Genomic DNA, 20,106 nt, shown 5'->3' on the forward strand with positions numbered 1-20,106 from the left:
AAAGGCCTCCCCCTTAACCGATTGCCTCAAAAAGGAGAGACCGAACCAGTTGAGGTGGGACCCTACAGCCCTCGCGGCTTTCCAAGGATTGCGGGCGGAGTTGTCGCGGAACCCGGTGTTGCAGAACCCAAACTTCGACAAGCCTTTTATAGTCCACACAGATGCGTCCGCTACGGGCGTAGGCGCTGTCCTATTACAGGAGCACGACGGTAAAGAACACCCTGTATTGTTTCTTAGCCGTAAACTACTCCCGGCTGAAAGAAACTACGCTACTGTAGAAAAAGAAGCCCTGGCTGTCAAATGAGCTATAGGTTCGCTCCAATACTATTTGACCAACAACCCGTTTACTCTTGTTACGGACCACGCTCCGCTCCTCTGGATGAGGAGGATGAAGGATCACAACGCTCGGGTCCTTCGGTGGTACCTCTCCCTGCTCCCGTTCTCCTTTACGGTACACCACGCCCCTGGATCCCTCCACGTCCCCGCCGATTATATGTCCCGGGTATTCGAGGATGACGACTCCGATCAGCAGCCGTTAAGGGAGGGGATGTGTCCCGGGACGGGCCTCCCGGCCAGCTCCCGGACCGCTACCTCCCCAAGGCAGAACCCCCGGGCCCCGGGACACTCACCGGATGGGCGGGGGAGGCGCGCTGAGGCGGCCGAGCCCTTGGGGGGAGTCGGGGGGGGGCCTCATCGCCGGTTCCCTTCTTCCCCCAGGCAACCAGCGGGACGAGGCGCGACGGCCCGGGAGAGAGGCGGCCCGGCCAGGAGCAGCCAGCCCCGACGCAGCCGGAGTGACGCGGCCCGGCGAACCCCGCCCCTCTCCCCAGCTGATGGTCGGGAGGGCGCGGCCGGGCCGGGGGAGAGCCGCCGCAGCCGCAGGCGAGCTCGTTAGAGCCGGCAGGGGCGGCTACTCAGCGAGGAGGGGGGAGGGGGGAGGAACGGGGGCGGTAGCGGGGAAGGGGCGGGGACTCTCTGGCCGGGGAAGGTTAAGAAGCGAGAGGGGAGCCGGGGCCGGGGAGGAAGCCAGAGAAGGGTTGCAGTGAGGCCGAAGGAGGTTTTTGGCCAGCAACCTGGCAACATCCGAGGAGGAAGAAAGTGCTGACTTCCCCTCGGACGAGTCTGAGGCCAGCAAGGCTCCTCCGCTTCCACCCCTCTCCAGGGCAGAGACCCCAGGGGCTACTGGGGGCCAGACGCGGCGCGACAACATCTTCATGGAGGAGAAGGGCTATTCATGGCTTCTAGTCAAAATGGATACTAGTCACGATGCATATACCTATTTTCTCCAGTGTCAGAGGAGCGTGCCTATTATATTAGGTGCTTTGGAACACAGGCAGGATAATGCTGCTGCAGTCGTCTTGTTTGTGGGCTTCCTGGAGGCACCTGGTTATTAAGAGACAAGGGATCCCAGTGGCAAGATTTATTTCAGTCCTCATATCCCTCAAACATTAGATTTAAAATCACGCTGCTCAAGATCAATGGATCAAGGAGCTTCTAAGGGATAAAGGAGAGAGGCACCTGGTTGGCCACTGTGTGAACAGACTGCTGGACTTGATGGACCTTGGTCTGATCCAGCACAGCCTTTCTTATGTTCTTATGATTTTCTGATTCTGTGTATGGCACCCTCACAAGTAGGGATACAAGTTGGTAGGAGTGCCCTTACAGAGGGGCAACTGATAGGCATCCACTTATCCATGTAATATGTAAACAGACCTTTGTAGAAAGCTTAAAGCAGATTCTGAGGATTCATCAAGACAGGAAGGAACAGGGGTGGCAAAACTTTCCTTGTATCAACAGGAACTACCTCTGGAATTACTTTAAAAAGATACAGGTGCAGACACCTGCAATTCAAGATGTGCTACATCAGGACAGAGAGAAAAATTGTGTTTGATGAAAACGACAGATGCCAGTCCAAAGAAGATACACCTTCACTGGAAGTTACCCTTCCTTAGGCAGCATTAATTTGTGGTTTGTACACTTAACATTACACGCTGGAAGCTGCCAACAGAGACCAGCAAGTCTGAAAAGACGCAAATTGTAGAATCAGGGTCAGTGCCACAAAACAGGCTTAGACTGCACCCCATTTACAGTATTTTACAATTTTGTATTTCTACTAGTCGGCTGGCGGGGGGAGGAAATATTGGGAACAGTCCACCAGAGAAGCTCTCCGACATAAGCCCCCACTTAAATGAATGGAAGCTGTGCTCTTGTGGAATTGCTGGATTCCACAAACTTTGTAAGCATGTACAGAGCCCTCCCCTTCTTTTTTGGTACAGAGAACGCTCAAGCACTTGATATGACGTGTTTCCCTTGTGCATCTTCACAGAACATTTCACGAGGAAGAATACGGAGCCGCTGTACACGTGAAGCTTCTATATATGCCCATTGTCTCTACCAATTCGGTAATTTGGTGTAGACTGCATTATTTCAAGAAGGCTCCTGATCTTACATTTCACAGATCAGTTTGATCATTCCTAACGAGTTAGTAGAAGCCTATAAGCAGTCAGCTACTTAGCACTTCTCCAGGTGCTTAGCCACTTCTGGGGAGTAAGAATCATCTTGAGGCAAGCAGGCAACAAAGCTCTGAAGAAAATATGAAGCTGGCAGTCCTTGACATAAGATAAAACAATACGGGCAGGAAGGTCGGACCAGAACCAACGGGTGTACATTAAATCAAAAGTGTTTCCAGCTAAACATTAAGAACTTTCTAACAGTTAGAGCGGTTCCTCAGTGGAACAGGCTTCCTCGGGAGGTGGTAAGCTCTCCTTCCCTGGAGGTTTTTAAGAAGAGTTTAGATGGCCATCTGACAGCAAGGCTGATTCTGTGAACTTAGGCAGAACATGAGAGGGAGGGCAGGAAGGGTTGTGTCAGTGTTTGACTCTCGTGGCCCTTTCCTTACATGCCTAGGGTAATGCCGATCGCCACTTTGAGGTCAGGAAGCAGTTTTCCTCCAGGCCAGAATGGCCAGGAATCCTGGAGGGGAGGTTTGTTTTGTTTTGTTTGTTTTTGGGGCATTTTCTGGGCATGGAGTAGGGGTCACTGGGGGTGTGGGGGGAAGATAGTTGTGAATTTCCTGCATTGTGCAGAGGGTTGGACTAGATGACAATGGTGGTCCATCCCAACTCTATGAATTTAGGAGGATCAGTAAAAAAAAACTTGTGGACTAGTAACTTGTGTGGATTTATTAGGAAAGCTGTATTTCACACCACTTGTGAGCAGCATATTTCTACCTATCATTTGAGTTTTGCTGCTAAAGACATTGGTAATTCTGATCAAATCTTACCAGCAATATTAAATTGTGCAAATTATGTGTTACCTGGTGGATACACAAAAGCTTATTTTTGGTTAAACACACAAACAACCCCCCTGTACATGAACCACAATAATCCGAGCCACTAGCAAAAAGCTATCTGCAAGAAAATGTTTATTTTTTTTGTAAACCCCACAGAAAAAAAAAGAATGCAGCCAAGACTGAGTATTTGAACAAAAGTAGTGCCCAGAAGGCAGCCCAAAAAGGAGAAAAAAAAGGGGGAAAGGAAAAAAGGGGGGAACCTCAACACGAAGTCAGTGACAATATTCCATGTTCTGCACAAAGATGAAAACCTATGACATTTCTGAGTAACACTTTCATGGTGACAATTACACAAGATGAATCAAAAATGCAAAATGACAGCAACATGCACACCTGGCTAAAGCTAGAAGTTTTATCTCAAAAAAAAATCTCTGATTAAAATGATGGATCTTTAATACTCCTATTTTTGACTTGTTTGTCCTACTTAATTTTTTTTAAACAAGGCATATCTGCCAATTATTACGAAACCCTTAAAAATGTTTTTTTTAAGAAGAACGTTGTCCTTCCAGAGCCCACTGCATGTTTTGTTGCAAAATCATAAACTGTTTTGGTTTTATAATTTTGCTAGTTAAATAATATGTTTTTTGTATCCCTGTTCCCATTTTCGCCCTCCCGCCCAAGCCCAAACACTTCAAAAGTCGCCAGTGCAACACACTTTCCTACCAATGTACAATATACATTTCAACTTAAATCTGTGCAATTTTAATGAGTTTCTATTTAAAAACTCTTTTTTTTTAAAAAAACACACGTAAATCCTTGGCACAACTGCTGAGATTTAGTCAGCCCCACTGAAATTATGTTGTCAAAACACAAGATGATGTAAAGCGAAATCGCAGTTGACTTTTTTTTAAAAAGAAAGAACCAAAACTGCGGCTTTGATGAGCCGCTTGACAGTCTCTTGTATACGGTACATTGAACAACCTCTGCCTTCCCTAGAACGCTCCCTGTCACTGAGACCTCTACAGCACATCCTAAAATCAAGTCAAGTTACTGAACACTGTTGATTTTGTACCAAAAAAGACCACAACAACATAGAGATGTGACCTTGGGGGGTTGCAGTGGGCATCCAATTCTGCAGTAGACTCTGTGAAACGAACTCGGGTGTCTTAAGCTAGATGACAGCAAGGGGGAAGGGGTGTTAGGAGAAAACTGTTTGAACTACCAAGTTTCCTCTTGAAATGTTTTTTTCCCAAGGCACTGTTGAACACGACTGGTAGCAAATTTTCAAAATGACTAACACACACCAATGGGAATCTAAACACTTCACACAACCAACGTCGCATTTTCGTTCCTCTGTTCTGCTTTGCTTCTTTCCTTCTCTTAAAACTGATGCGCCCCTTTGAATATGTTTGGTCCTTAGAGGGGTAAGCAAATGGACGTCTCTCGCACATGCCCTTTTCCGCCCTCCCTGTAATAATACACCGACGTAGCAAAGCTTTGTGTGAGATTAAACCCTTTCGCAAGAACGAAAGCAAAACAAAAACCCTACAGAATTTCCATCATTATTCCTTGCAACTCTCAATTTGCCATTTTGGCTTCATTATGTGTAAAGAAATGTGAAAGAAAGGGTTTAGAATCAAGCAAAACTCCAAGTTATAGTTTTGTCTTTTCAAGAGGAAACCTTGCAAGAGTGTTTTTTTAAAATTTGTTTAAAGAGGCAGAATTTGCTACAAGAAAACTAAGATTTGTGATTTTTTTTCCCTTAATGCATTGGCCAAGAACAAAATTGTAAAGTTCTGTGAGGTTTTCTAAAAATTTAGAAGAAAAACTGATGGGCAGTTCTAGCCAAACCTTGATGTTGGGGTTCTCTTCCCCCCACTTCCTTCTTTTTTATTTATTTTTCTTAAACAATAAATCAGTACAGTCTCACACAATACAAATTTCATCTTGACTGCAAGAGATTTTTCTGTGTGATGCCTTCTGTGTGACGGACCGGAAATTGGCATTTACTTCTTCAGAGGTTGATAAACTGAGGCGTTGGGATCAAGTCCAGAAGGGCTGGTCTCCACAAATTTGGAAGAATAATGGGGGGAAACCGGACTCAGCGTGCTGGTGGCCGGAGTGTACGTTATGCTGGGCATTACTGCCATAACTTCTGCTATCTTCTGTTTTAGGTCCTTGATTTCCTGATCTTTTTGAATTATTTGCCCTGCAAGATTCATTAAAAAAAAGGGGGGGGGAGAGAGCATGTTATTAACCAGCAACACATAACAGATTAGCCCTGTCGTCTGAACTGTTTTGGTGGCAAAACCTGAGAGTATGAGGGGCCACCGCTGTGAATCAATGAAAACATAATCTAAATAGAATCGATTATTAAATAATTCTGCAACATTTCAAATTTAAGAAGAGTTGTTTTTTATACGTGGTTGACTTTCTCTACCACTTAAGGGAGACTCAAACCAGCTTACAATCACCTTCCCTTCCCCTCCCCACAACAGACACCCTGTGAGGTAGGTGGGGCTGAGAGAGCTCTAACAGAGCTGTGACTTGCCCAAGGTCACCCAGCTGGCTTCATGTGGAGGAGTGGGAAAACAAATCCAGTTCACCAGATTAGCCTCTGCCGCTCATGTGGAGGAGTGGGGAATCAAACCCGGTTCTCCAGATCAGAGCCCACCACTCCAAACCACTATACCGTGTTGGCTCCAAGTTCTTACCCATCATCCCCAGTGCCTTTCCAAGCCAAGAAAGAAGATTCCTCCCGCAAGAAGGAAGGGGTGACAGAGCACATGGTTTAGTGATAGAGCACATCTATCACATGCAGAAGGCCCCAGGTGTGGTTCCCACTAACTGCAGTCAAAAGGATCTCAGGTAGGAGATATTGGAAAAGATTCTTCTTTGCCTGCTGTCCTACAGCATAGATGGTAATGAGCTATATATATATAGATCTGATTCTTAGTGCCAAAATTTTGTCCTTCCATCTTTCCATGCAGAAAGACTAGATAGTGTCTCCCCCACCCCCAACAGAAGCTGACAAATCAGGGAAGGGATCTGGAATATCTGAGAAGACACCCCTCTACTCCCCCCCCTTTGGCTACAAACTGGCCTTGAGTGTGATCCTCTAATCATTGCTTTTGAGAAACTCGCTTTGATTTTTAGAGGTTTACACTGAATTTGTGCATGGTGAATGAAGGCTGCACATCAGTAGTGCTCAATATACCAACTTCCCATTCCCTTCCAAGGTGATGGACTACCCAACTAGCAAAATATTTGCTGGTGACAAAATAAACCTTCCCCACAGTAGCATAAGCCACAAACTTGTGGGTTTAGGAAGACATACCACAGAACTCCATTTTGTTCCCAGAAGGGCTTTGCGGTACTCAACAACCATTTCTCATTTTTCTTCCACCTCTTTGCAAAATCACCATTCAAAAACCCCAAGGAGGTTTCTAACATACTGTTCTCCACGCAAATTAAAGTCTTATGCTTCAACTCAAGCTTTTTTTTTAAAGCTAGAAATGCCATTAGGAGCCCCGGGGTGCAGAGTGGTAAACTGCAGTACTGCAGTCCAAGCTCTGCTCACAACCTGAGTTCGATCCCAACGGAAGTCGGTTTCAGGTAGCCAGCTCAAGGTTGACTCAGCCTTCCATCCTTCTGAGGTCGGTAAAATGAGGACCCAGCTTGCTGGGAGTAAAGGGAAGGCGACTGGGGAAGGCAATGGCAAACCACCCCGTAAAACAAAGTCTGCCTAGGAAATGTCGGGATGTGATGTCACCCCATGGGTCAGGAATGACCCGGTGCTTGCACAGGGGACCTTTACCTTTAGAAATGCCGTTATTATCCAATTCAAAATTTGGTTGTTTTCACAGGTCTGTGCAAACCCACCTCTGGAGAAAAGTGATACAACAGCCTATACAGATGAGTGTTTTAACTTTTACCCTATACTCTGGATGGCTTTGCCAAGAGGTGTTAAATCAGCAAAAGTTTGATATGGGGGGGAAAGAAGGAAATTTCCAGCTTTAAAAAAAAGATCTGAGCAACATACTGAAATCAACACAACAATCTCGTTCACTTGTTTTGCGCAGGAAAACATGATTTGTGCAAAGCTGCCTTGATTGAACCGGGCACTTACAGGTTCCTTGAACACAGCAGCTGGCAGGGAACAAGGCTCTTTAGTTAAGTTTGTGCACCCTCTACTGGCCAAACTGGCAACGTACAGCTCAAAACTCATCAAAACCAGAACTGAAAAAGGGAGAGCTAAGCTATAGACATCTAAGCAGGGTCGGCCCTGGTTAGTACTTGGATGGGAGAATGCCCAGGAATACCAGGGTCGTTACGCAGAGGCAGGCAATGGCAAACCACCTCTCTAAGTCTCTTTGCCTTGAAAACCCCGCCAGGGGTTGCCATAAGCTGGAGGTGACTTGAAAGCACTTTACACGCACAAGCTATAGAAACATTTTCACATTCTCCTTCAAAGAGGAGGATGCCCTTTTGATAGCAATTTGGGGAGAGGAGGCTCAAAGGCAACAAAAATGTGCACGGGACAGCCTGCGTATTACTGTGCTGCAATGAATCTAATCACAGAAAAACGAGGAAATGGGATGTTCCTTCCACACGCGCCGATTTAAAACTGGGCAAGAAAGGTCGGCTTGCTTCCCACCCCCTTGGTGAAATCATCGGTGCAGCCCAATCAGACTGGCTAGAACATGCTGTGACATTACCACACTCCCTTTGTGATGCCCAATTGGCTGGATTCACTCTGGAAGCCCAAAACGGAGGGACGGGGCAGGGGAGGGAGGCTGACCTTGCCTTGAACAGCAGCAAAAGAGGTACTACTTGGACTCCCCCTCCTCCCCTCCCAACCCACTCTTGCCCTTCCCAAATGTTTAAGGATAAAAATTTAATGCAGTCTAATTGCAGCTTCCACCTATTCCATTTTTATAGGTGTTTGCCCTCGTAGGTCATCTCCCTAAGATTTAAAAACATCAGCTTGTATCCAATCATCTGCAGACAAGTTGGAACAGGATTCTTTCACACACACTGTACCACTGCAGCCCACTGAGAACCCTGAAAACTCTCCTCCTGGGGGTGTCAATGGACACTCAGGAACAGAATTGGGGGCAAAGTGAGGATGAGGGAATTGGTGGAAGCTACCATCCCCTCTTCAAAACACAGGCACTCAAATCTTCAGAAATTTGTAGTTCTAGCGATAGCCAGAGACAATTTACACGATTTAAACAAGTATCTATATTTATGGGTTCTCTCTTACCTCTCCCTCTTGCATTTAACTTTCCTGGACAGTGTGCGCAAAATTAGGAATTCCAGCTGTGCCCCGAACTGTTAATTTCCCACTACATTACATTTCTGCAGTGTTTGCACTCAACGATCCAATAGAACAATTTAAACCCTATTCTTCCCCCGCTGCTGTGAGCAAGTCAAATGCAGTCAGATGCAGCTCCTTTCCTTGGAACGGTGCTGAATTTGACTAGGGCAGTCTGGCCAACTAAGTACTGTTCATATGGATCACAGGCATCCGTATGACATCCGTATTCGTTCTCTCTACCCAGACTCCACGGAGAGTCTCAGTTATGGTTAGATACCCAAACAGCAGTTAACCTGATTTAACAGTGCAGCCCCACGGGGTCAACTGTTGACTCTGAGGTGGCAAACAGATGCTGCTGAATTTTTCCCTGCAGTGAGGTGAGAGGAACCTTCAGGAATTTCAGGGGAAGCTAGAAGGCTAGGGAAATTTCTCAAGGGGGGAGGGGTTTCAAGATATGCCATATGTTGTTGGCGTTTAAGCAGAATTCTAAACTATTTACAGATTTATTAAATACAGTCATTGACCAGCATAACAATATTAAAAAGCGATCCCAATAGTACACAATCGTACAGTAGTGTGGTTAGAGAGCTGTATCACATTGCAACAACGATCTCCGTATTCTGGTAGCAATATAGCAAAACTTTGCCACTGTATGTGAGATGGTGGGATTCTTGTCTTCAAGAAGACAATTCACCATTAAAACACTATCCTGACTGGAGGGGCGAGTGTATCCAGGGAACCTGGACAGCAGAGTCCAGATTAGGTGATTTCTGAGATCCCTATGAAATTCAAAGTTCAGTCAAATATGAACAATTGACTTGATCACGTTTGCACTGCATGGGCATAACAGCACCTCCATAGGCCAGCATTGGAAAATTCTAAATGAATCTGAAGGTTCCTTCCCAAGTGAGGCATTAAAGGAAACGCAAGGGAAGATGAAACAGTTTGGTTACGACAGGCCGGATCTCTCAGAGGAAGGAAGGGGGAAGAAGCCCCCCCCCCAATTCCTTCCATGGATAATTCCAGGGGCAGTTCTGGTTGCTAAAGCCAGAACTTCATGATGTGAGAACTGCCCTATGCTTTATTGGAGCTGTTCTGGCCTCCCCCCAACCACTGGAGCAGGATCTGATGTGCAGCTAGAAGGGAAAAATTGCCTGCTACGGCCGCCCCCCTCAAAATGTAAGCATGGAAGCAATTTCCATTTACACACCGGGGAGCTTCACCAGCCACAAGTTGCAAAAAGTCACCCTCCTCGATTTCCACCATTGTGCCCATTCGTGTCAGGAGAATCCAAAATTACCTTGGGCGATCTCAAGTTGTCTTTTTGCATCTCCTAACGCCGAGAACAGGTCCAACTTGATCCTCGTCTCTGCGCTCAAGCTGTTTTCTAAGTGCTGCGTCTTATCCTGCATGGCTGAAAGTGCTGACATTAACACCTCTGTGTCCTTTTCGTTCTCTTTGTATTTCCGCAGTTCCTTGGAGAGAAATTGAAGCAGGACTGTTACAAACTGGGTCTTGATTCTGAGACATGATCAACTTGTCCCAATCTCTAGCGTTCTCAAGGATTACCTGGGAGAATCTGAGGCATGCTGTGTTTTAAGACTACTTGTTTATATTGTCAGACATAATCTGTCAAATATGCTCCCCATCCACATCTAAAAGGTAACTTACTTAAGATCTGCCGAAGCAGCATCTTAGAATACATCATATTCAGGTGTAATTATAGTCTCTTTTATGTTGTTTATGCATGGGTCGTTTTACCTGGGGTTCATTGCTCGCTTGGACCCACGCTTTCCTGTCGGGAATCTACACACCAGCAGTCACCAAGCTCAAATCAAGTCCCCACCCCTTTAAATGCTGCTTTGTAATTGGCTTACTTAGCAGTGCTTACTGTGAGAAAAAATCCACCCCTCCCAATCCAATTGCCACATAAAAAAGCATTTTAAGAACAAAAAAACAACAAAAAAACAGAGCAATCTGAAAGGATGAAGGGGGGGGGGATCCAAGCCTCGTTTTTTAAAAGCCTTTCTTCTGCTCAGAAAGAGCTCCCAGGAAGCATGTGAATCCCCGCCTCTTTGCATGCTGCTTTGTAATTGGCCGTGAGAGAAACCAAGCTTGCGTGTTTCACACTTTGCCTTATGCACGGAGATTTCACCCGGGCTGAGATGAAAGGAGATGGAAGAATCGGGTTAACAGAGGAATGGGAAGACCCAGGATTTGTGAGGGCTGGCAGCAAGGTCGTCTCTAATGGATGGGAAACTCATGCATAACTCCAAAGAACAACCGAGACAGACCGGGGGTGAACGTGAGTGAAAGTACCCATGCATAAACAACCTTACTCACCCTTCTTTTCACAGGAATGGAAGAGATTGGCAAGGCATTCTTATCATAAAATGTTTTACTCTAAAAAATTATCCATTCCAGAACACATTTCAACCTCTGATTTGTTTTAGTGTTTATGAGGTGAAGCGGAGCCTGAAGTGCATCAAGTCTGCTAGCCTTGGTAAGGTGAGGACTGTCAAATTCCTTGTTCACACAGAGGAGGTCTTATCTCCAGATATAAGATCCTGAGATGACCCATTTCTGAATCTCAACAGGACCATTATATACTGGGGTGTGTTAAAGGAAGCTCAACTCCGTAAATGCCAAGAAACAGCCAGTTTCCACACTGTGACATACTGGTGCCTATAAACTCATATATGTAGAAACATCAGTCTACACAGGAATCCAACATAAAGTCACAGGATTATGGCTGAGCAAGTTATACTAATGCAACATTACAATGTGCACACAGCCAATCAAAATCACTCTGGGGTATATTCCCTAGAGATGTTACAATGGTTAGGCAATAGGCATGTTCAGTCTAAGTTGCTGGGTTAACCCTCACAACATCTTTTTGTCTGCAGTGCAAAAATAGCTGGTAGATGGGCAACACTAATGGTCAACTGAATATAAGAACTAGACCTTGGAGCTTAAGAGAAATGATTAATCATTACTGTACTTAATCAAGTTGGTGGCTTCTGCCAGTCACAAAAGAAGCAAATTGCAGCCACCCATAGACAAGGGAGAGGGAAAATATAAAGAAAAGAGGATATAAATTAACCGAGAAACAATGACCCCATCTTCCCAAATAGACTGATGAGGACTGAGCATGGGCCATGAGGCATGGAATGTTAAAAATAGTCAAAGGAAAAACAAACAGACGGATATGAGGGAAATTAGCCTACTCAAGCCTGAAAGGATATATAGAAATGCGGAGAGGTTGATTTGGGTGAGTGTATGGGTTGGGTGCATGGGAACATTTCCAGTTTGTTTGTCTTCCCATCCCACTGTGATTCCTTGAGAGCCTCCAACTCACTCCTGTTAATGAATGTGGTGTTCAAGTGAATATCACTAAGGGAATGAAACAAGGTAGATGATTCTGCATACTTGGAAAAGCCCACAGGCATGCAGAAAAATGCTGCTTGGCAAATCCAAGAAAATCCACACAAAGGGATCGACTCTTGGTTTGTTCTAGGAGGCACTGAAAGCTGGAGGCAGCTGAGGATCAGTTAGAGAAAGCGACAGAGGAAAACAGAGGGGAGTGGGGCAAAGATATGGCCTGTTCACGTAAGAACATAAGAAATGCCATGCTGGATCAGACCAAGACCCATCAAGTCCAGCAGCCTGTTCACACAGTGGCCAACTAGGTGCCTCTAGGAAGCCCACAAACAAGACGACTGCAGCAGCACCATCCTGCTTGTGTTCCACAGCACCTAATATAATAGGCATGCTTCTCTGATCCTGGAGAGAATAGGTATGCATCATGACTAGTATACATTTTGACTAGTAGCCATGAATAGCCCTCTCCTCCATGAACATGTCCACTCCCCTCCTAGCCTTCCAAGTTGGCAGCCATCACCACATCCTGGGGCAGGGAGTTCCACAATTTAGCTATGCGTTGTGTGAAGAAATACTTCCTTTTATCTGTTTTGAATCTCTCACCCTCCAGCTTCAGCAGATGACCCCGTATTCTAATATTATGACACTGGGAGAAACGCTTCTCCTTGTCCAATCTCTCTATACCGTACATAGTTATAACAACATAAGAAAGTCCCTGGCCGCATTTACATGGGGGCTTGGCCGCTTCTACACGAGGGTATGAGTGCCCTCGCCACGGCAGCAGCAAGGGGGACGAGATAATCCATTCACACCCAATTCCTGTACTGTCTGCTGATGCCATCCCACCTTTGCTTCTGCCCCCTTTCCCTGCACAAGAGTGCACATGTAGCAGCGATTCCACCGAGACTTGAATCCCACCCCCGCTTCTCCTTGCCAAGCAACATTAATGCTGCAGTGTCGCTCGGCAGAGAAAAAAGCCTTCTAAAGGGCTAAAGGGGGTGGTGGTGGTGCATAGCTGTTAGCTGCCCAGTGACGTTTCGCCCCACAGAGACACCCCCTTGCAGCAGCTCAGAGGATTCCCCTTTAAGTTGGAGAAAAAACAGTTGTTGTTTTTCTCCAGCTTGAAGGGGAAAGCCCCAGGATCTCCACGAGTTGTACTTGGCGGAAACACAACTTCATGTGGATGCTCCACTTGGTCCCTGTGTGGAAGCAGCCCCACAGGAGCATTCTGGGAGAATTCTGATCAGGGGGAAATTTCCCAACAATTCATCACAGATGGACCCCCCCCCACCTTGTAATCTCTGATTTCCTAACAGATGGAAGAAAGGATTTTCTAACTCTCTCTCTCAAGTTAAATTTCTGTGCTTGCTAAATGTTTTTTTTTTTTGTGACAAGCTTATTTACTCACCAAACCAGTAAAGGCTTAAAGCCAAGGGTGGGGCGCTTTTGATCCAACTATTTTAAGCTTTAAGAGTTGAATGCACTCGAGAACTCCATTTAAAAGGTCCTACTTAAAAGTCCGTAAAATCCCATGTCAAACTTTTGTTGTTGTTCTTAAACCAGAAATGGTAAAGCTTGTGATTATAAAGAAAACATTTATTTGCATTTCCTGCAACTCTCTGCATATCAAATTAAGCGCTCTGCTACTTTTCCTCCACCAGTTTGATTATATGGGCCATCGACGCAGCATGAAGGGGTGAGCGGGGGAGAACAGCAAAAAGGCAGAAATGTTTAGCTGGAAGTCTACAAAACAGATGAAATAGAAATAAATCAAGAGCCAGCTCAGAAGCTGATGCAGAACTTGAGTCTATTTTTACAGCTTTTTAAGAAGCGAACCTCTATATAAAGTTCACGGTCAGGGGACCTTGTTTTTCCTAACTATTGCTCAAGGAAATTATAGAAGTGGGCTTAACAGTTTAAGGGCATTTTCACAGTAGAGCTACACATGACAAAGAAAACATAGGGCTCCAATCATCAAGTTTGTCGCAAAACATTAACAGAGGTATGTGGGGAGTGGGGGGAGCGAACTAGCAGGCACAGCTGGGGCGAAGCTAATTTCCCACCAATTCTCCCCTAGAAAAACCCCATCTTCTGATTACTGTTACTGCAGCAAACACAAGTCTGGGAACTCAAATGTGTCAGGCTGATGTACATTTTTGTCTCCTGCACCACCTTTTTAAAGCCTGCCTGGAAGCCCAGATTCAGACAATACTTGCCTGTAAGTGTCTGAACTGCAATCTGGGCAGCCAGCAGTTCAAATCATAGAATCGTAGGGTTGGAAGGTACCACCGGGGTCATCTAGTCCAACCCCCTGCACAATGCAGGAAATTCACAACTACCTCCCCCTCCTCAGTGACCCCTACTCCATGCCCAGAAGATGGCCAAGATGCCCTCCATCATGGGCTTACGGTCATAGAATCAACATTGCTGGCAAATGGCCATCTAGCCTCTTCTTAAAAATCTCCAGGGAAGGAGAGCTCACCACCTCCCGAGGAAGCCTGTTCCACTGAGGAACCGCTTCAACGGTTATAAAATTCTTCCTAATGTCTAGACAGAAACTCTTTTGATTTAATTTCAACCTGTTGGTTCTGGTCCGAACTTCTGGGGCAACATAAAACAACTTGGCACCATCCTCTATGTGACAGCCCTTTAAGTACTTGAAGATGGTTAAGTTATAGGTTGGCTCTTGTGGAAAAGACCCCCATACACAAGACAGTGGTGTTTTTGGCTGATTCTCCATCACAGCAGCCCTTCAGTTCCATACTGCTCTGGGTGCCCCCCCCCCCCCGTCCCCGCCGTCCCTAGGAGCAGCATTTTGGACTCCATTGGGAGGCTGGAGGCAGGGAAACTGAGTTTCTGTGCGTGGCATTTAGACATGATCCAACCGTATGTCTCTGCCATGAACTCACAAGGCAGCTTTAGGCACGCCATTCTTCCATCTCCTCCCTCAGCAGCATGGGAACAACAAGGCTAGCCTACCTTGCAAGGCTGAGGTATGCATCACAACAAGCACTTTGAACATCTGAATGGAGGGAGGTGTCCAGTGGGGTGCCACAGGGTTCAGTTCTGGGCTTGGTACTTTTCAATATTTTTATAAATGATCTGGATGAGGGTGTGGAGGGACTACTCATTAAATTTGTGGAGGACACCAAATTGGGAGAAGCAGCGAACACACCAGAAGACAGAGATCGAATTCAACGAGATCTGAACACACTGGAAAAGGGGGCAGATGTGAACAAGATGCAATTCAACAAGGATACGTGCCGAGTTCTACATCTGGGTGACCAAAATGAGGGACATGCATACTGGATGGGGGATATACTTCTGGGTAACAGCATGTGTGAACAAGATCTTGGGGTACTGGTGGACCGTAAGTTCAATATGAGCAGCCGGTGTGATGCAGCGACAAAAAAAGCTAATGCGATCTTAGGGTGCATCAACAGAGGCATAACATCCAAATCGCAAGATGTCATCGTTCCACTGTATACGGCATTGGTCAGACCACACCTGGAGTATTGTGTGCAGTTCTGGAGGCCTCATTTCAAAAAGGATGTAGACAGAATGTAGAGGGTGCAGAGGAGAGCAGCGGGGATGATCAGGGGCCTGGAGACCAAGCCCTATGAGGAAAGGTAGATGGAGTTGGGAATGTTTAGTCTGGAGAAGAGGATGTTGAGGGGGGACATGATTGCTCTCTTTAAGTATTTGAAGGGCTGTCATGTAGACGACGGCAGGGAGCTGCTGCTGTTGGCAGCAAAGGACAGGACTTGCAATAATGGGTTTAAAGTGCAGGCAGAGAGGTACCGGCTGGATATTAGGAATTTGTTTTTACGGTAAGAGATGTTTGGTGGTGGAATCAGCTACCTAGGGAGGAGGTGAGCTCCCCCTCACTGGCAGTCTTTAAGAAGATGTTGGACAAACACTTGTCAGGGATGCTCTAGGCTGATCCTGCATTGAGCAGGAGGTTGGACTAGATGGCCTTTATGGCCCGTCCAACTTTATGATTCTACTGAAAGCACTATGCATGCATCATTTCCCACGTAGTACACAAATATTTCTTCTGTTAAATGGTTGTTTCTGGCCAAACAGGCTTTTGGGACAGTACAAACACCTGCAGAACCTGTTTACCAGAGGTGAAAGTGAGTCTAGCATCATCTCCACAAGAAGTGGTGTCTTTCAAGCTGCCTTCAACTCTGTTTGTGTGTGTGGGGGGAATTGTCTGACCCGACCATTAGCCATTTTCCATGCAGATCAGCTCCTCCTATAGAGACGCTGTAGCTCCTGCCAACCTAGATTGGCCAACTTTGGTTTGCCGGAACATAACGTGTGACTCAGCCTGAAAGAGGATGATGTCTATCAGAGTGCAAGTAGATGAGGCACCACTTCCACCCCATTCCAAGAAAGGAAACTGTGTTGTAAAGAAAAATTAGCTGTCAGTTTACAGAAGAACACAAGGCACATCGGTGCTCATTCATTACCTGAACTTTCATTTCTAGATCTCGTATCTGATCTTCTTTCAGCTTTATGTCGATGGTTAACTTCTTGCACTCTGTCTCCAGGTCTCTGATGCGATTCCGTAAAGTTTCGGTGCACTCTCCTCTGCCCGGCAAAACAAATCAGAACACACAGAATGAAAGAACTTTTCAGTGTGTCACATGAGCACATGAAGCCACCTTATGCTGAATCAGACCCTTGGGTCCATCGAAGTCAGTATTGTCTACTCAGACTGGCAGCGGCTCTCCAGGTTCTCAGGCAGAGGTCTTTCACATCACCTACTTGCCTAGTCCCATTCAACTGGAGATGCCGGGGATTGAACTTGGGACCTTCTGCATGCCAATCAGATGCTCTATCACTGAGCCACGGCCCCCACCCAACTGTACACATGAACATACAAAGCTGCCTTATACTGTATCAGACCCCTGGTCCACCACAGTCAGTATTGTCTACTCAGACAGCTCTCCAGGGTCTCAGGCAGGGGTCTTTTCTTATCACCTACTTGCCTAGTCCCATTCAACTGGAGATGCCGGGGATTGAACCTGGGACCTTCTGCATGCCGAACAGATGCTGTACCACTGAGCCATGGCCCCTCCCCATACAATTCCATATAAGCAGCATGAACTGTGCAAGGCCAAAAATAATGGGGCAAATGGGGCAGTTAGGCCTGTTGTTTTTTACGAACAGCTCAGCAACAGGCAAGGGCAACAGCTGGTTGCTGGGGCTCCTCGTGAGCCACAAAACTCTCAGATACCTTTTCAGCTGCTGGCCCCAAATGCCAGATTCAGCTCAATGGGAGTCAGCGACACTCCTCTCCTGATGAGGGAAGGAATACTTCTTTGTTTTCTTTTCTAGATCTTCCTGTTGAGTTTGTACTCTCCCTCTACCACCACAGCGTTTGCTTGAATGCTCAGCAAGGAAACCGAACTAGCAAACTTGTGTTTAGTCACCCAGCATTATGTCAAACAACATCATCAAGTACGGGATGGGATTACACAATCATTTGGTTAGCTAACATATCAACTAGACATAGATAGCGATTACTTTCTGTATATGTCATTTATATAATCAGCCCAAGTGATGAAAAATTATGGCAATGTTATTTGCCTGTTCTGTGTAAGAATTCTTATTTTCTGGGGTTTTTTGTCACCGTTATGTTTGATGTTCATATTTTCCCTTTTCCTGTTTTCCTTCTGTACCCCTGTCATATTTTATACACTAAAAATGTATAAAAATGGGGGGGGGAGTATGGGATGGGATCCCTGTCACTAACGTTGCTGTGGAAAACAATGGAGACTGAAACATTCAGTAGAAACAAAGTTTGCTTAGATTATGCACGTTCAAGGGAAGGAGAAAGGAGTGGTTTGAAACTGTGCATGTAGAAAACTAGCATTTCAGAGGAAAGGAACAAGCTTTCCCCCTCATATGGTATTTTTCTACATGCAGGAAGATTTAAAAAAACAAAGAGGAGTGGAATACAAAACTGTGGTATCCAGTGTGGAGACCCAAAAAACCAAACCAGCGCTCAAGTCTGAGATGGAGGAAAACAAGGAAACTAAGTACCTGGTAGCAGCAGCAAAAGCTACAGCCCGCGCAGCGGTCGCTTCTTCCAACTTCTTCCTTTTTTTTTCTTCCATCAACTGTTTTTCTACAAAGGTTCGTGCCTCTTGCTCCGCTTTCAGCTTTTTCTCCAACTGGCCAATGGTCTGCTTGTCTTTTTGTTTCATCTGCACAGCGTTATGCAGTCTGGTGGGTGTGTGGTGGGGGGAGAAAAGAGTTGCACATTATTAGTGCTGCTGTTACCATCTTCAGCATTAAAAGAAAAAAAAAGTGTAAATTCTTGCATGTTTAAGCCCTTCTGGGCGAAACGGAGACAGGCCTCCAACTCTGAGCAAAACAATTTATTTATTTAATTGGATGTTTAGGCTGCTCTCCCTGACCAGGTCAGGCTCAGAGTGGCTTACAACCATTTAAAGCAATTAAAACAATCTTAGTTTTACAACAAAATTATCATCAATATTAAAACTGCCGCCTTCTATCCTACTCTTTAATCTATATCTAATTATCTACCTTACTATCTATTCCTCATCTAATACTATTCTTTTTAGTTTTCTGTCCTTAGGAGATATAGAAGGGATAGTTTTTAATTAGCAGGATCCCTTCCCGCCAAAACAAAATGGCGGATCGGCAAGGAGATAATTTTATTGCATCTGCCGATCTGGATCCTAGCCTACTAACGGCTATGCCTCTACCATCCGAGGCCATCCACCCCTCTACAAGTCAGCAGATTGACTTGAGGGCAAAAACAAAAAGAAAAAACGGCACAGGCAGCGGAGGAAAGCGCAAACGAGCCGTCTCGGCCGGCAACAAGCACGCGAAACGCCTCGTAGAGGCAGCCCGCTCTGCAGCCACGCCGAACCGAAGCGGTAAAAAGCCCGCGGCGGCGGGCGACGCAAAGAGTTCAGCAGCGCCTGCTGCTCCTTCCTCTAAGCGCTTTCGGGTGCACAGCCTGGAGACTGGCGGCTCGCCTTTGTCTCAAACTACCCTGATTTTGGGCGCGGATCACACAATGGCGCCGGACGCCCAGTCCTGACAACTGCTCAGGGAGCAGACCCAAGAGGCCGGCGGCTCACACATGCCTCATGCCGTTTCGTCCTTAGGCAGCTCGCCTCTGAATCAAGGACGAGAAGCGACAGCGGAGACTTTGCCTAATGGTAGGATCTCCCTTCCCCCGTTGCAAGATGACGGGCTAATGTTTCTTAAAGAGGAGCTCTCTGCCCTTATTAGGGATGCCTTCACGGAAGGTCTGAGAGCAGCTCAACCCATTCCTATACCAAATTTCCCTCATTGCTACCCAATCCAGGGAATGATTAATCAGGGAACGCATAACCAGATCTGTGCCAACATGGGACCTCATTCAAGCCAGGTTATTACAGGGAATGAGGCCGGTACCTCACTTGGGGAGGGCAGATGGCCCACTAAAGCAGCCCTTAAGGACAGTTCTGTCCAACGAACTATGCAAGGGGAAGAGGAGGATGATTCTGTGTACTCAGGGGATGATAACAATTAAAGGGAAGATGAACAATTCAGTTCAGATGGGGAAGATATCATTGAACAACCCAAACAGTCCAGAGTTTTTAACACAGAGGAATTTCCTCTATTACTATCAAAAACTCTTTAGCACTTGATCTTTCAGATGACACTGAATCAAGTACTCAGAGAAAAAAGGGAACAACAGAATTTTTCCACATGCATGACATCCCTGTTAAAGTAGTGCCAGTACCAGAGTACTTTCTATCCCTCATAAAATCAGAATGGGAGAAACCTATGGCCTCCAAACAATGGCCTATAACATCAAAGAAGTTTTACAACTTAGATCAAAACACATCAGACATACTCAAGGTTCCCCCGGTGGAAACACCGGTCACTACACTACACACATCAGACCTGGTTACAGAGGAAGACCAGACATTGATCAGGGATCCTGCTGATAGAAAGGCAGAACTAGCCTGCAAAAAGTCCCACGAGGCTTCAGCCTTGGCAATCAAGGCATCAGTGACGTCAGCACTGGTTTCCAGAGCTGCAATAATATGGGCTAGAAAATTAACACAGCTCATTCCAC

The 20,106-nt window shown here is 46.0% G+C and overlaps 1 protein-coding gene across 1 annotated transcript in view; it reads right to left on the reverse strand.

Moving 5' to 3' along the window:
- Positions 1-5,000: 5,000 nt before the first annotated feature.
- The window catches only part of MACO1 (macoilin 1), a 102,513-nt gene continuing 87,407 nt past the window's right edge, over positions 5,001-20,106 (reverse strand). The window contains exons 8-11 of the mRNA XM_056846935.1: positions 18,048-18,230; positions 16,469-16,589; positions 9,913-10,087; positions 5,001-5,501 (exon numbers count right to left, since the gene is read on the reverse strand). Coding sequence (XP_056702913.1) covers positions 5,299-5,501; positions 9,913-10,087; positions 16,469-16,589; positions 18,048-18,230 — 682 coding nt within the window. The 3' untranslated portion in view covers positions 5,001-5,298. The remainder of the gene's footprint in view (positions 5,502-9,912; positions 10,088-16,468; positions 16,590-18,047; positions 18,231-20,106) is intronic.

This window comes from Euleptes europaea, chromosome 3 (assembly GCF_029931775.1).
Source record: "Euleptes europaea isolate rEulEur1 chromosome 3, rEulEur1.hap1, whole genome shotgun sequence".
In the NCBI taxonomy this organism is placed as follows: domain Eukaryota; kingdom Metazoa; phylum Chordata; class Lepidosauria; order Squamata; family Sphaerodactylidae; genus Euleptes; species Euleptes europaea.